Below are 17270 nucleotides of genomic sequence, written 5' to 3'. Positions count from 1 at the left end.
ACGAATCGCCCTGAAACGCCAGTGGACATCCTAGGGCTTTGTGCACTGCGCTTGCGTGTCCGTGCCCAGTGAGTTTGAAATGGTAGGAAGCAGGTGCAGACAAAGCCGCCAGCTCTGGAGGAAAGCAGTAAGGGATAGAAGGTTTTGCTGATTTTGTAGAATAGGGTTTTGAATTTAGCTATGTTACAGAAATTGGAATGTATGTGATAGAATAAGAGCTAGTAGAATTTGTCGTATAGGGAAAAGTACTCTTTTTTCGATGCCTTTCCCATATCCTGTCATGACACAGCTCAGTCCTTTTGGTTGTCACTGCTTTGTAACTGCTTGTCTGTTCTATAAACGTGGTGATTAGGACACATACCTTTAGTCACAGGTGGCCGTTCATTGGTTTGAATGGATATATGCTCACTTTGTTCTGCCTGCCTGTTAACTCTTACTCAAAGCATGAATTATGTACTTTGGTTGCATAGCAAATCTAACTTTCTAGAATTAATTTCAACTTTACACTTTTTTCTTGAATTTGAACTAATCATTTACTTCTCTTAAGTCTTGTACAAAGCACATAGCCTTTCTGGAGAAGCACTGTACATTTTTGCAGGAAAGCTGTTTAAAGCACCTGCTCTCACACACTGCGCTTTTCCTGCCTCTGTTCACTTTGGTCTCTGGCAGGACTTCCTAGCACTACTCTCAAGACTAGTTCAAGGGGTTTTTTTAGACTAGCTTTTATAATTATTCAGATTCTGTCTTGTTCGGTGCATTCCAGCTCTCGCCTCGCTCAGTCCTCGCGTGTTTCCTGCATTGTCATTCGCGTTTATCACTGCTTCCATCCTCCGCCCTGCACACCAGCTTCCCGTGCTAGCCCGGGCGCTGCCCCACCTCACGTCTGAGCGCCTTGGTCAGCGTGGAGCCCAGCCTTCTGCTGATGCAGACTCGGGAAGGCGGAGGGTAGCTGGCTGCTCACCAGGTCTCAGCTCCTGGTTAACACTCCGTCGGCTCACCAGGTCTCAGCTCCTGGCTAACACTCAGTCGGCTCACCAGGTCTCAGCTCCTGGTTAACACTCGGTCGGCTCACCAGGTCTCAGCTCCTGGTTAACACTCAGTCGGCTCACCAGGTCTCAGCTCCTGGTTAACACTCGGTCGGCTCACCAGGTCTCAGCTCCTGGTTAACACTCGGTCGGCTCACCAGGTCTCAGCTCCTGGTTAACACTCAGTCGGCTTTGTTCTTGGCCTTTGCAGGTGTTTGGCCAGTAAACTTGGGGACGACTTTGTCCTCAATCATTCCATCACTCTCTATCCCTTCCCTCCCCGAGTCCCTTCTGCTTCTGTGTAAATTAATGTTTTGCAAAAGGAACCTAATATTTTTAAATTATTGTGTTGTGCTTTATTTTCATTTTTTACCTAGTTGATCAAGGCTGTGTTTCATAGTAACAACAGAGAAGGCTTACATTTGTTAGTTATGGGCTAGCCGTTGTACTGAGTATGTTGTAGTCTTCACAGCCCCATAGGGAAGTACTCTTAATTTTTTTTCTAAGATGTATTTATTTTTTTACATTGTTATTGGAAAGTCAGATATACAGAGAGGACGAGATACTGAGAGAAAGATCTTCCGTCTGTTGGTTCACTCCCCAAGTGACTGCAACGGCTGGAGTTGAGCCAGTCAGGAGCCAGGAGATTCTTCCAGGTCTCCCACAGGGGTGCAGGGTCCCAAGGCTTTGGGCTGTCCTCGACTGCTTTCCCAGGCCACAGGCAGGGGCTGGATGGGAAGTGGGGCCGCCAGGACACAAACCAGTGCCCATTCAGGATCTCGGCACTTGCAAGGTGTGGACATTAGCCGCTGGACTAGCACTTCAGGCCCAGGGAGGTACTCTTACTTTCTGCAGTCCACAGATGAGGAAACCGAAGCATAGGAGACTGCTGTCCGTGTCTGACAGTGGCACTGCCATTGGAGCAGGCTGGAACACTGTCTAACCCTGCCCAGAGCTGCGGGCCCTGAGCGTCTGTAATCATGTCTGACTCTGAACCCTTCAATGTTGTGTCTGTTGTGCAGCTTAAAGCTGATGGAACAGGACACCTGCAACCTGAAAGAGGAAGAACAAAAAGTGGCCACCAAAATCAAAGAAATAAATATTCAAAAGGCAAAACTTGTTACTGAATTAACAAACCTAATGAAGGTAAGGGACATTTTCTTGATTTTAGCAATTTTTTATTGCAAGTAATTCAGATAGTCAAATCTATTTTTTTGTTGGTCTTTTTTTTTTTTTTCAAAAGTTAACTTTAGTTATTTATTTTAAAAGTAGCAAGAGAGAGAATGGCGGAGACAGGGTGGGAGGCACTCTGTCGGCAGATTGACTCCCTAAATGGCTGCATGACTGTGGCCTGCGGGCTGGCCTTGCCTGAGCCAGGAGCCCAGAACTTCTCCCAGCTCTACCACGTATGTGGGAGGGCCATCCTCAGCTGCTTTCCCAGGAGAGTTAGAGCAAAGCTGGGACACCAGCTGCTGCCCACATGGGGTGCTGGCATCACGGGCAGTGGCTTACCCTACTCTGCCACAGTGGTAGTCCCTGAGAGATGTTTTATTCCTTATTGGAGGGAAGATTGTGATGAAGAAATTTGGTGTTTTAGTTATATAGGTGAGAAATTTTTGTCATCAGTTTTAGTTTGCTCAGTTACTGAAATTTTCTCATTAGATTAAAAGCGTTGATTAGATTATTTTATTCCAGATAATTTTTAAAAAGCAGGAAGATTCTGTCAGAGTTGCCTTTGTGGCACTGCAGATTAAGCTGCCGGTTGGGCCCCTGGCTGTACAGCTGCTGGCTCGAGGGCTGGCCCCTGGCCGGAGCTGGCAATGGCTGACTTCTACTTTAATGCTATATAAGAGAATTTCATTCATGAGAGGGAATGTCATTTTTGTGGATTACATGATTTATAATTTAACTTATTTTAGAAGTTTCTCATAACTCTTAAACACAAAACTATTACGGATGTCCTCCTCCCCCCCCACTTAGATTTGTACTTCGTTGCACAAACAAAAAGTTGGTTTAATTCTTCAAAATACTACAATGATCTCTGAGAAGAATAAATTAGAATCGGATTATATGGCTGTGTCATCACAACTACGCCTCACTGAGGTAAGATGTGTGCTTTTATTTCTGGTGGAGATTCAAGCTTCCGGTCAGTTTGAAAACACTTCATATATATCCCCACTTGCAATACAGTTTGTTGTTGTATGCAGTTGAATTTACAAACTTAATGCATACAGCTGCTGACAACGTAAACTTGAGGTCACATTAGAGCAGCTCGGTAACCTTGACAATTGAATCTGTTAATATCTGTGAATTGATAAATATCAGATAGCGTGTAGCGGGAAGAAAGTATGATAGACCAGATTAATTTAGAACCCAGGAACGAACTGGTAATGAGATCCTTTGGATTTCTCAAATTATTTCCATAAAATAAAAATACAGTTAGCGTTATTGACATCCATAAACTAACGGACAGCATGTACCAACAAGTAACTTTTAAGGCCTCCTCATCATTTTCTTACAGTATTGCTACGATGTTGACCATTGGAAGTTAAGTGGTGAACTTGACTAGTTAAGATCTTAGACTGCTCTAATGAGGGAGGAGCTGCAGGGCCACAGGGCCACAGACTCTTCTTGCACTTCCGACCAGCTGGCTGTGGATCCAGAGGCCCATGACATTCTCAGAAACACCCTGGGTGAAGGACTGTAGCTTTGTTATAAAGGGTACAAATCAGAACTGTTCAGATGCAGAGAAGCCTGGAAGGAGGAAGCGCAGAGTCTGCCCCTTCCCCGTGGAGCAAAGTGTAGCCCTCCTGTCCCGTCTGTGTAGCCAACAAGGACACTCAACCAAGTTGTGTTGCACAGGGATTCTGTTGCGGCCCTATCATGCAGGCTGCTTGATTGGATCATTGTCCATGTGATTAAGGTCTGGTTCCAGTTCTTTCCCAGATTTCATGAATTTAGACTGATAACAGTTTCAGTGACCCAGCACTTTAATCATAGCGTTTATCTTTGTCACCATTGCCCACTGATATTTTGATTCATAGTCTTAGCATGAACTCAGATGTGATCCAAGGGACTGTGAATGACAAAGGCTCTGCTATCACTCAATTTCATGAGTTTTAGAATAAAAGTCAACTGAATTCCTTTTTGTGTGGCAGCTGGAAACTCTAAAATAGAAGTGGGTGAGTTATAGCAGCCCCAGTAGTAGCAGCAAGGCTATGGTGATATCACCAAGGAGGAGGTTAGAGAACCCGAGATCAGGATGCCCGGATGTTCTCATCTGCAGTGGGAGGAGGCCTTGGTTAAGTATAGAACGCTCAGCACACCAATCTGAGTGCTGGACGCTAGCAGGCAGCCTATGGACTCCAGAGAATTGGGAGAGTGCTGGAGCGGTCCGGCATTGCAAATTGGCAGGTCAATTGAACCTTCTTTGTGGAACAAAGCTAATTCTTGAGAAGTAGAGCCAAATGGTAGTTAATGGAGACAATAAAATGTGTACTGTGTTGTACCGTGCCTGACAGTGTTAACTAAAGCAGAACTCTAAAATGTGCAACAAGGGGAACAAGCAAGGTAAAATAGATTGTTTGCTGACTTGCCGTGTATACATATTATGGATAAATAAAAGAATATTGCTTCAGGTTAGGTGCTTTGGGAGAAGGAAATACAGGAGAATTTGAATAATATTTACAATAGGGACCCAGTAGATAGTACCTCTTACAGACCTGGTAGGGACATAACAATATTCTATGCATAATACCTCCGGTAATATTCTTATATCATGGATAACTTTTAGAATAAAAAATAAAATCCTTATTATATAACCCACCATAAACATACCAGGTGGCAGAGCAGTAAAATGCCTCACATTGAGTAGTATCAGCCCTTTATGCCCATGACCATCTGAGTACATCCACTTAAATGAATTCTGCCCTTGGTGCCCATGTCCATCTGAGTACATCTCAGTAAGAGAATTCTGCCCCTTGGCGCCCATGTCCATCTGAGTACATCCCAGTAAGAGGATTCTGCCCTTGGTGCCCATGTCCATCAGAGGACATCCATTTAAATGGATTCTGCCCCTTGGTGCCCATGTCCATGTGAGTACATCCAGTTAAATGGATTCTTCCCTTGGTCCCCAAGTCCCTCTGAGTACATCCAGTTAGATGGATTCAGCCCCTTGGTGCCCATGTCCATGTGAGTTGTTGAGTTAAATGTATTCCACCCCTTGGTGCACATATCCATCTGAATACATTCTGTTAATTGGATTCAGTGCTGGGTGCCCATGTCAATCTGAGTACATCCAGTTAAATGTATTTTTCCCCTTTTGTGCCCATGTCAATCTGTGATCTTTAGTTAAATGGATTCTGCCCCTTGGTGCCCATGTGCATCTGAGTACTTCTAGGCAAATGGGTCATGCCTCGTGGTGCCCATGTCCATCTCAATACATGCAGTTAAAAGGATTCTGTTCTCGGTTCCCATGTCCATCTGATTACATCCAGTTAAATGGATTCTTCCATTGGTGCCCAAGTCCATCTGAGTACATCCAGTTAAATGGATTCAGCCCCTTGATGCCCATGTCCATGTGAGTGCTTGAGTTAAATGGGTTCCACCCCTTGGTGCACATATCCATCTGAATACATTCTGTTAAATGGATTCAGTGCTGGGTGCCCATGTCAATCTGAGCACATCCAGTTATATTGATTCTGCCCCTTTCGTGCCCATGTCCATTGAGGACATCCCGTTAAATGGATTCTGCCCCTTGGTGCCCATGCCCATCTGCGTACATCCAGTGAAATGAATTCGGCCCCTTGATGCCCATGTCCAACTGAGTACATCCAGTTAAATGGATTCTGCCCCTTGGTGCCCATGTGCATTTGAATACATCCAGTTAAATGGACTCGGCCCCTTGGTGCCCATGTCCATCTGAGTACATCCAGTTTAATGGATTTTGCCCTTGGTGCCCATGGCCTTCTGAATGCATCCCAGTTAGAGGATTTAGCCGCTTGGTGCCCATGTCCATCTGAGTATTTGAGTTAAATTGATTCAGCCCCTTGGTGCCCATGTCCATCTGAGTGCATCCAGTTAAATGGATTCTGCCCTTGGTGCCCATGTCCATCTGCGTGCTTGAGTGCAATTCCCAACCCTGCTCCTGACTGACGCTCCTGCTAAGGTGCAATCTGGGAGGCATGAGGAGGTGACTAAGCTAGTGAAAATCCTGCACAGCATTACAATGAATCTCTGGCTCCAACTCGTGTGTTCTTCATGTAGCCTCTGTTCTTCTTCTTTACTTCTACTGTCCCACTTTCTACTCTTAAGATTTTACTTCTTCCTATCCCACCAAAATTCAGTTATAGAACACTGACTTTCAGAAGTGACAACTAAGGTTAGATATCGTTTATTTGAAATGTTTAACCTTAGAAGTGATTATGTTTTTTTGGTTTAATGGGTATTCGCATATTGTAATGAAATTATTGCCTGATGAGCCTGAAATTTCAATATAAAATTGGTGTTTTCACGGTACCCTATACACATCTCGCGGGCAGTTTTATGTAATGTGTTAGTATGCCTGGTTTGACTGTGGCCTGTCTCATCAAATCAGGTATTAACACCCAGAAGTTTAGGATTTTCGGATTACATATGGTCAAATTGCTATTTGCAGTTTAAAATTGACTGAATTAGAAGTTTTCATCTTGTGTGGTATTCTGAATTTCATATATTGGGCATTAAAATTTAAAGTAATGTGTTTTCAGACTTAAGAGTTGATGTTTGACTATTAGAAGTTTATGTACCATAAAGTTAATTCTATTCTTAATAGAAAGTGATTTTCGTTTAGTTGGACTCTTAAATGAACTTATAAAAATATTTAATGTTTCATTTTTAAAATTCTACAAGTAATTCTCACTTCTACCAGAAGAGGGCCTTTTTAGAACAGCTTTTCCTTGCTCCATGTCAAAGGTATTTCTGTGTATCTTCCTGTGTGGTTTTTGTGACAACTGAACTTCCTCAAAAAGCATTTCAGAGTGAAAATTTTACTTACTAATTTCTTCCATGACTTATGCCTACAAAGTAATCTTTTTTGAGCTGCTGATTTGGGCTGTTGGGAAGGCTGTAAATCTTGCCTTGTTCCCTGTGATGTCTTCAACAGATGGACTGTGTTGTTGATTAACTGCAGAAGGCTAGATTCCAAGGAGAAATACAAACTTTCTCACCAGCTTCACTTGATGGGACTCTAGTTGAGTACACCTTGTTTCTGCCGCTGCCAGCCAAAACGAAGGTTCAACGAGAACTATCGTTTAAAAAAAAAAGGCCTGGTTCAGTGGCTCAATTGGTTAATCCTCCCCTTTCCAGTGTAGGGATCCCATAAGGACACCAGTTTGTGTCTGAGCTGCTACACTTCCCGTTCAGCTCCCTCCCTGCTTGTGGCCTGGAAAAGCGAAAGAGGATGGCCCAAAGCCTTGGCACCCTGCACCCATGTGGGAGACACAAAAGAGGCTCCAGCCTCCTGGCTTCAAACTGGTTCAGCTCCAGCCATAATAGCCACTGATTCTTTCTGTAAACTTGACTTTGCAATAAAAATAATTACATCTTTTAAAAAAATTTATTGGAAAGTCAGATATAGAGAGGAGACAGAGAGAAAGATCTTCCACCACTGATTCACTCCCCAAGCAGCTGCAATGCCTGAGCTTCAGCAGACTGAATCCAGGAGCCTGAAGCCTCTTCTGGGTCTCCCACACAGTTGTCGTGTCCCAAGGCTTTGGGCCATCTTCGACTACTTTCCCACAAACAGGGAACTGGATGGGGAAGTAGGTAAGGCTGCTAGGATTAGAACTGGAGCCCATACAGAATCTTGGCGCATGCGAGGTGAGTGCTTTAGCAGCTAGGCTGCTGCGCTGGGCCCAGAATAACTAAATTTTTGTAATAAAAAACCAAAAATACAAACAGGTGCTATATGAAGAGGTATACATGAATTTAAAGAACATTTTATCATGTCACCAAGTAGAAAGAAATTGTTGAATGAGGTTTTGTGTTAACTCCAGAGCTTCAAAGATTAAAGTCATTGACAGTATATTTCCTGTAATGCTCTAATACTTCGCTTTCGCAAGCGTAAGAGGAACAGGAAGCGAACTAGGAGGTAGGAGGGTGTCTAGTTGCTGTGGAGCGTCCCTGAGTGTGCTGGTCCTCCGAGGGCAGTCCAGTGTTGCCGACTGGCAGGCCACACCGTTTTCTCCTCTCTGTCTCAGGCTGTGGGGACTGAGGAGTTCATGCGAGAAAACTCTTTTCAGTTATGTGTTCTCTAATTGAGCGAGTCTTGGAGACTCCTGTGCCTTGATGTTATTCATTGTTTATCCCTGGAATGCCTTTGTTGCTGCTGCTCTAGTGCTCTGTACAGTTCTCGTGGCTCCATGACCAGTCTCCTGTGCTGCACGTGGGCTGTGTTCAGACTCACGCCATCGAGGTGCATCGTGCCTGTCAGCAGGCCTGGGTAGAACTGTGACAGCCTCTAACTGCATGCATGTGCAGAGAGATGGTTTAGCTTTTTAGTCTTTTAAAGTATAAAATGGGACTAACATCATGGTACAGTGTTGTGAGGAATAGTAGTAACACTAGCAGTGATAGCAGAGTCTCACTGAAAGCCTGCAGCTGGCTGGGAGCCAGCAGTGAGTGAGAGCCTGCAGCTGGCTGGGAGCTGGCAATGAGAGCCTGCAGCTGGCTGGGAGCTGGCAGTGAGAGCCTGCAGCTGGCTGGGAGCCGGCAGTGAGAGCCTGCAGCTGGCTGGGAGCTGGCAGTGACTGTGACTTCTGCCTTGCCATGGGTCCTGTGTGATCTCCTTCCTCACCATCTCAGTCCAAGGTGGTGCAGGCACTACTAGGTGCCCGTTCATTGGTGAAGGCGTGGCTAGGTGGGTCAGTGCAGGGGAGCTGCGTGGGCAGCCGTTGGACACCGCTGAGCTGCCACATCTGAGGCTTTGTTAGAGCAGAACAGAACATGGCTTAGGGAGCGTTCGGAAGGTTCCCTTCAGAGATCTCAGGGAATCAAGAGTTGGGTTACTGTGTGCTACAATATTCCAAGGTTTAAGTTCAAATCAGCTTTTAAAGTATTTAAAGTATTTATGATTTGATATTTGGTTTCCCGTGAGCATGGTGTTGATGATTATTATAACCAGAACTCAGTGATGTATTTGGTGATGTAATAGCATAGCTCTGATTTACCTGTGACATTGAACTTGTACATTTCTTGTTCTTACTACAGCAGCGTTATGGTGAGCTGGATGAGAGCAGACAGAGGTTACTGCAGAAGTGCAAGGAGCTGATGAAGAGAGCCCGGCAGGTGTGCGACCTGGGTGCCGAGCAGACTGTGTCCCCCGAGTACCAGACAGTAAGTATGGCGGATGTGGACGCTCTGAGCAGGGCCCGGCGAGCGCGGCTAAAACACGGCAACTCAGTGTGGGGGGAAGTAGTTTTGCTTAACAGATTTTATGTGTTTCATTTACATTTGCCCACTATTTTTACTGCTTAATACTAAAAGTCTTAAAACACGGAACTCACTTTATAAAAACATATCTTAAGATTAGTTCCTTTGGGGAAAGTGGGCTTTTCACCCAAAGGTGTAAATTCCTGGGTAAATTTGAGTGATACCTGGGGTGAGAGGAAAGGTGAAAATGGTTTTCAGGAACTTGGGGGTTCAGCGGGGCTGGATATTCAACTGTAGCATCTCTGAAGAAAGGAGGAAAGAAAGGTTTTTTTCCGGTGTATTTTCTATTCCGACATAGCACTCAGTCAAGCTGGAGTCATGCCCTTCAGCCGGCATTCCAGCTGATGTGAGGAACCCTGGGCTTCGGGCTTCGTCTGTCACGTGGGGAGGTGAACGTGCCGCCGTGCTTACTCAGGAGAAAGGGGATACATAATTAGAAGTTAATTTGAAACTATTTGGTATTTTATTTTTTATTTTAATTTTACATATCTATTTCAGTAGATAATAAAGTCTCTACTAAAGATGAAAACAACTGGAAAAAAGAATAATGCAGATTATGATTTTCGTATTCTTAAATCCAAGAAGCCAAGATTGGAGCGATGGGAGACATAGCAGGGACTCGGTAGATGCCTCTAGAACTAACTGTGGGATGTATTCCCATGATAACACTAGATCTTTTGTGAAGTGCATTGTGTTAAGCATAAAATAAATAAAGTTTAGTATCATAGCTATTTTTTTCTGAATACAGGGTGATTCATCCTTGATAATTTCTTCTACTTTAGAAAATAATATTTCATTAAATAAATTGATTATTGCTGTGTAATAGATATTGAATGAGACAGACATATTTCCTCGTCTACTGAAATTTGCATTCTAGTAAGGAGGACGGGGCTGACCAAAACACAGAAAGCCGAATAGGGTATGTTCCGAGGTGCGAGATGCCAAGGAGAGGAGCGACGGGGTGAGAAGTTGAGAGAAGTCAGTGTGGCTGTTAGGCAATGGCATGCAGTGAGTTTGCTGATGCGTTTCAGGTTAGGGCCGTCTCAGTGGGAATGAAAACTGCACAGACAGAGAGCAAAACCCTCGAGGGGCGCGTGGAGATGAAGAGAATCCACAGAGGGAGGAGGAGAGCGCTCTTACTAACACTTGAGTTTAGACAAAGGTGTTCTGTGTGGAGAGCGGAGTGGGGTGGGACAAAGGACACCGTGCACTACGTTATTTCCTTGGCCCACCAACAATTTATTGTTTCATTGGTTGGCGTGGCAACCATGAAGGCCTGGAGAGAAGTTGACATACTTCAGGTTGCTTTCATTGACAAAGCCAACGAGATCTGTTGAGGTGTTGGAAGCGAGCAGGCTGAGGGAGAGAAATCCTCTGAGTGTTTCAGCTGAACGGGTAGTGCGGAGGGGTGGATCTTGCTTCCAGTGGGAAGTGGGCAAGTGGAATGAAGGTTCCTTTTGTGTGTGATGGAAGGTATCTAGCAGAGTTCCGTGAGGGTAACTGTGTGTCGGACACATACACCACAAGGCGACAAACACCGAGAGGTTAATGTCCTGTGTCAGCCTTTTCCAGGGACTCGTGTCTTGTAGTCCGTGGACGTTGCTGCTTGTGCTATGCAAAACGGTGTGTGCTGCCCTTCCCTCAGGACAGGCTCTGTTCCGACTGGTCTCTGTGGCGTGGGCTCAGAAGGTAGCACTGTGGTGACTTTCTGCTGGCACATTGGATTCTTAGGATGCTTTTTACTTCTTCATAAGTGCAGTGTCAAGTTCTAACTTCTTGCTCTCTTTCAATGCCCCACATACTCTGGACCCATTCTACCAATTCAGCAAGTACCTACCATTCCAAATGGACACAGCTCCTCACCCCCATGGTATGCAGTACTCGTTCTTTCTCCAACTTCTGCTCGCCCCTCCGCTTTGCTTGACCGCCTGAGTCTCCTGTAGCCTTGACTGCTCTGCTTTCCCAGATTCTGTAGTATGTGTTAGCTCCTGCTGACTTAATGCTCCCCAGTAACACATTGCCTTCCGTGCTGTGTAGTGTATCCACTCGGTCTTCTCTCTGAGTAAAGTTAAGCTTTTTGGAGGCACAAGATCCTGCTTATAATGACTCTGTCTCCCTGAGTGCTAGCATGTAGTTGGGCAGATAGCTACTTATTCAGCAGGTTATTGTTACTTATTTTAGTTATTTGAATGGAACTGCTTTTCCTTATAGTATCTATAGTAACTTTTTTCTTTTTGGTGTAGGCTTTCCAAGATCTTCCAAACACCTTGGATGAAATTGATGCTTTGTTGACCGAAGAAAGATCGAGAGCATCCTGCTTCACGGGCCTGAATCCTACAGTATGCCTCTTTGTGTGCTCCCGCCCCGTAGCTGATGTCACCTGCACACACGGTTCCCCTAGTGCTCGCCTCCCACTCTGTACTAGAGCGCTTGGTAATAATAAGCTAGACAGCAGGAACAATGTGCTTTAAATGCCAGAATCTGAATCGATTAGAATTTTAAATAGATTCCTGCTAAGGAACACAGTGTTCCGTGCTTTTTCTTTACAAAAAGAATACTTAGGCTGACCTGAAACCCTGCCATGTCTGCTTTCCCTCCTCCCCTCCCAGAGTATAGAAATGACGTTTGCAGTGTGTAATAAGAACATATTAATTGGATCCGTACAGTGCAACACAATTGGCATCTTCAGGTCATATTTGGATTTATGTAAGAATTTAAATAATTTTGTCCTTTGTTGGATTTGTGTTAAAGCAAGTGGTTGAAGAATACATGAAAAGAGAAGAAGAAATCGAGCAGTTAACTGAGGAACTACAGGGAAAGAGAATTGAACTGGATAAATACAGGGAGAGCATCTCCCAGGTAATTGTTTAGCTTTTGTCTCTCTCTGTCATGTTTGTTGTTAATGGTACGAGAATATAGAATAATGCAAGATAGAGTGAATGCTCCTGGGGTAAAGGTGTGCACTCATTGAGCAGGTTAACACGGAAACAAAATGTAGTCTATATGAAGTCTTTTTTTTAACAGAGTGTAATACAATACTTCCCTTAAATTATGTTTATGTTACTTTTATTTTTAGGTAAAAGAAAGGTGGCTTAATCCTTTAAAGGAGCTGGTAGAAAAAATTAATGAAAAATTCAGCAATTTTTTTAGTTCTATGCAATGTGCTGGTGAAGTGGATCTCCATACAGAAAATGAGGTAAAATTATACTTGAAATGTATTCTGGGTAGGCAATTTTAATTATGTACTAAAAGCAAATTATTTAGTTATTTTGCATTTGTAAATTATTTAGTTATTTTGCGTTTGTTTCTGAAGACTTTGCTTACTAGAAAATTACTCAAAGGAAGAAATGCCTGTAGGATTCCATTAGGGTCATTTTTTTTTCTTTTCCTGTTTTAAATCAGTGACTAATACCTTACTAGTAACTCCTTATGTTTCTGTTTTGAGTAGTGGCTGCTCATCTGTGTTGGACAAAGGCATTACTCTGTAAAGCAACCATTGTTGAAGGAGGAAGAGTTGTAAGCTAGCTAACATAACTGAAACACACTTAGGAAACCAATGTGCTTTTTAAAATTTATTTATTCTATTCAAAAAGCAGAATTTACAGAGAGAGAAGGACAGTCGGGGAGACAGAATAATCCTCCAGTCAATGGTTCACTCCCCAAATGGCCATAACTAGTGACCTGAGCTGATCAGATCAGAGGCCAGGAGCCAGTAACCCTCTGCATCTCCCACATGGTGCAACGTGGCAAAGCCTTGGGCCATTCTTTGGTGCTTTCCCAGTCCATAAGCAGAGAGCTGCATTGGAAGGGAAGCAGCAGGGCCCGAACCAGTGCTGAAGTGGGCTGCTGGCACCATGGGGCAGGGGATTAGCATTCAACCAAAGACACAGGGAAAACCTGCCCTCAGCAGTGGAACCCAGAGCTGCTTTGCAGTGTCATGCAGCATGGTGTACCAGGTGTGCTTGTTGCCTTCACCTCTGGCTTACAAACCAGACATTCTGCTCTGAATGTGTTAGCTGTGCCTGGATCCATGGGATCTACCTGGAATGTGTTAGCTGTGCCTGAGTGGATCCTTGGGATCTACCTGGACTGTGTTAGCTGTGCCTGAGTGGATCCATGGGATCTACTCTGAATGTGTTAGCTGTGCCTGAGTGGATCCATGGGATCTTTACAGCTTTTGGACCGTAACTGCTTGGCTAATATTTTACTGCTTTACACGAGCTGGTACCGCTAAGTTTTAAGTTGTTTTTTCCTATTAAAAAAAAAAAAAACTTTGGGCCCAGCGTGGTGGCGCAAGTGGTTAAGGTCCTCACCTTGCACGCCCGGGATCCCATATGGGCGCTGGTTCTAATCCCAGCAGCCCCACTTCCCTTCCAGCTCCCTGCCTGTGGCCCGGGAAAGCAGCAGAGGACAGCCCAAGGCTTTGGGACCCTGCACCCGCGTGGGAGACCCGGAAGAGGCTCCTGGCTTCGGTCCGGCATAGCATCGGCCATTGCGCTCACTTGGGGAGTGAATCATTGGACGGAAGATCTTCCTCTTTGTCTCTCCTCTCTGTATATCCGCCTTTCCAATGAAAAAATAATAAAAATAAATCTTAAAAAAAAAAAAAAACTTATTTGAGGAGAGTGGAAAGGGATATCCCTTTGCCTGTAGAACTGTGTTATGAAAAAGCAAAAATTCTAAAAAATAGAAATTTTCATTTGAAAGGTGCAGTTACAGAGAAACAGAGAGAGTTCTTGTGTCTGCTGGTTCATTCCCAGGGACTGCAGTGGTCAGGATTGGGCCAGGACGAAGCCAGGAGCTTGGACCCTGTGCAGGTTCCCCACCGGCTGCCGACTTGGGCTGCCTTCTGCCTTCCCGGGGCCATAAAGTTGAACAGTTGGGATTCTGCATCTGCAGCTGCCAAGCCCACTGCATCTGCTCTTGGAATTGATTATTCAGTCTCTTCAGCAAGGATTAAAGTAGCTGAAGAAACTGTCATTTTTCATCACTTTTTCAATGTTTTACAGGAAGACTATGACAAATACGGAATTCGTATTAGAGTCAAGTTTCGCAGTAGTACTCAGCTGCATGAATTAACTCCTCACCATCAAAGTGGAGGTGAAAGAAGTGTTTCTACTATGCTGTACCTGATGGCACTTCAAGAGCTGAACAGGTGTCCATTCAGAGTATTTGACCAAATTAACCAGGTAGAGCAATGGTTCTTTTGTTTTTAAGTCTTACTGTATGCTGTAGTAAGTTTAACTGCATTCAGTGTCTTTGTCCTTGTTTAGGGAATGGACCCCATCAATGAACGGAGAGTATTTGAAATCATTGTAAATACTGCCTGTAAAGAGAACACGTCTCAGTACTTCTTCATTACACCAAAGGTAGGCCCTAAGCGATCTAAAGTGTAACTCCAGTCTCCCCTGGGCTGACCCATCAGCTGACACCTCCCGGAAAGGCACTAAGAATACCGTAATAACACGTGTACTGATGAGGGGAGTGCGTTCCCATGAGAAGGGCGCATGCTATTCTGTAGGCGCGAGGAGCCCCCTTGGCCTGGGAGGTGCATCACTGCTGTGGGCTGGATTCCCACGGTACTGCATCAGGTGATGCTCACAGCACGGCAAGGTTGTGTTGGAGAGCTTCAGAGCACCTGTTAAGGATATACGCGTTTGAATGCATAGATGTACACTCAGAAGAGCGTAAGTGACATTTTGTCTGTTTCAATATAGCTCCTGCAGAATCTTCCTTACTCGGAGAAGATGACGGTGTTGTTTGTCTACAACGGGCCACACATGCTGGAGCCGAGCAAGTGGAACTTGAAGGCTTTCCAAAGACGGCGGCGGCGCATCACATTCACTCAGCCTGCTCAGTAAGAGGCAAAGGGAGGGAACTTTGGAATTTTCTGTAAAATTCTGTTTGTAAGTATGGATCAGCTGAATAAAAGTTAGGTAATTTGTTACAAGTTAAATATGGGTTATTTTTGGAAACCTCCTTCTAGATGCAAACAGGGTGATGAGCTGGACACCATGGCTTCTGGAACATTGTCTGGTGGTAAAAGTCTTTGGTTTGGGTTCAGTTTGATTTCTTTACGCTCTGTGTGTCATTGGATTCCCATTTTTGAAACATTTAATATTGCAGATCAAAGGTATATACATCAAGGGTGTCAGTCGTAAGAAGTGTACTTGCCACGGTGGCCTGGCTCAGCGAGGAGTGGTGTGGGCCGCTCAGCGCCCCGTGGTCTGTGTCTCGATTCCTCATTTCCTCCCAGTGTTACGTTTACATTTGAATTATTGATATGGACATGTCTAATGTATAGTAATAATTTATGACAAATTAGTCATTTCTTCCTGTTAAAAAAAGATTACTTTTTCTGCACTAGGAGATAAGAATTGTATAGGCCTTTAAGACAAGTTTTGCAAAACTTAATGCTACAATTGTATTGGTTTTTCAAAGGCAAAGAAAACACTGGGTTCAGAAATAGTAGCAAGACTTCCTTGAAAGGTCAAAGGTGGCCACTAAATGATGCAGAATATGGCCAAAGGGTCGACAGAGTATAATCAGGTGACAAGGGCTTTGTAAAGTTGGGAATTTTGTTTTTTAGTTTAAAGTCAATTGTATTTTACAAGTTAAATTTCTAGAAGCATTTTTATAATTTTTAGAAAGATTTTTCATAAGATTTCTTAGACTGGTTACTGCAGTTTATGTTTGAGATTTCTCAGCGCTGTGTACTGACGGGGGACGGGGCAGCACTGGTGGACTCAGAACCAAAATGCTGTTTGAGCATGAGTTTCTAGATCCTTCTTGCAGCGCGAATCTGCGCAGCAAGAGTCCTTCCAGCGTGAGAGAGCTGGAGGAGAAAAAATATGCATGTTTTGAGTTACACTAATTAAAAGTGCCAAACAAATTGTATTCTCTTAAAAAGGAAATCTTAAGGATGTGAGTCACTCCAGTCATGCCTTTCTCTGAGCAGTGGATCAGATCTGTACCAGATGTGACAAAGTATTTTTTCGACTTGCTCACCTGAATAAATTGAAAAATTATATTCAGTTCACGTTTGTATATTTTCAAATAGTCATTGAAATTTATTCTTATTGCGTGGCTAGACCCAAGCCCGGGCCGGGAAGAGGGGCGGGGCTGATGCTCGGGGACGTGACCCCTGGCAACATGGCTGCTGCCAGGGTCCCCAGGCTCGGCCAAGTTCGTCTCCCGGAATGCAACCAGCAGTCTTCACGCCCACTCGGAAGGCTGCTTCGGGGAGGCTGGACCCCCCACGCGTGGCCCTTTTCCGGCTTAGCGTGGTAGCACAGGTACAGCTAGCTGACACCTGGGCCAGTGGCGCTAGGGGTATGGCTAGACCCAAGCCTGGGCCAGGAAGAGGGGCGGGGCTGACGCTCGGGGACGTGACCCCTGGCAACATGGCTGCTGCCAGGGTCCCCAGGCTCAGCCAAGTTCATCTCCCAGAATGCAACCAGCAGTGTTCACGCCCACTCGGAAGGCTGCTTCAGGGCGGCCAGTGCGCCAGTTGGCGCCAGGCTTCGCCTGCTGGCCACCCTGCCAGGGAGCCCTGAGAAATTGGTTCTCTGTATGCTGCTCAAGACGGCTTCATGCTGAAGCTATAGCGTTTTGGGGACACCAAGCAACCCTAAAGATTTCCAACGGCTGTAAATCTCCCTCAGATGAATCTGCTGCTATCATGGTTTCACTCCATAAGTTCCGAATGATTGTAACTCCCAATATAATGCCAATTCCTTACGATACACAGTAACTGGGTGGGAACACAGAGAAATC

The 17270-nt window shown here is 44.7% G+C and overlaps 1 protein-coding gene across 1 annotated transcript in view; it reads left to right on the top strand.

Annotated features, from left to right (window-relative positions):
- The window catches only part of LOC121158964 (structural maintenance of chromosomes protein 5-like), a 68550-nt gene extending 52665 nt beyond the window's left edge, over positions 1 to 15885 (top strand). Inside the window, 10 exon segments of the mRNA XM_040983950.1 lie at positions 2048 to 2171; positions 3006 to 3128; positions 9273 to 9398; positions 11321 to 11377; positions 11738 to 11833; positions 12246 to 12353; positions 12571 to 12690; positions 14504 to 14683; positions 14768 to 14863; positions 15212 to 15885. Of these exon segments, the coding sequence (XP_040839884.1) occupies positions 2048 to 2171; positions 3006 to 3128; positions 9273 to 9398; positions 11321 to 11377; positions 11738 to 11833; positions 12246 to 12353; positions 12571 to 12690; positions 14504 to 14683; positions 14768 to 14863; positions 15212 to 15355 (1174 nt within the window). The 3' untranslated portion in view covers positions 15356 to 15885.
- Positions 15886 to 17270: the final 1385 nt, after the last annotated feature.

The sequence above is a fragment of the Ochotona curzoniae genome, unplaced genomic scaffold (genome assembly GCF_017591425.1).
Source record: "Ochotona curzoniae isolate NIBS_2020 unplaced genomic scaffold, NIBS_Ocur_1.0 contig_4064, whole genome shotgun sequence".
NCBI classification, from domain to species: Eukaryota; Metazoa; Chordata; class Mammalia; order Lagomorpha; family Ochotonidae; genus Ochotona; species Ochotona curzoniae.
The sequence above is the reverse complement of the archived record's forward strand: the minus strand, read 5'-3'. Positions and strand labels throughout refer to the sequence as shown.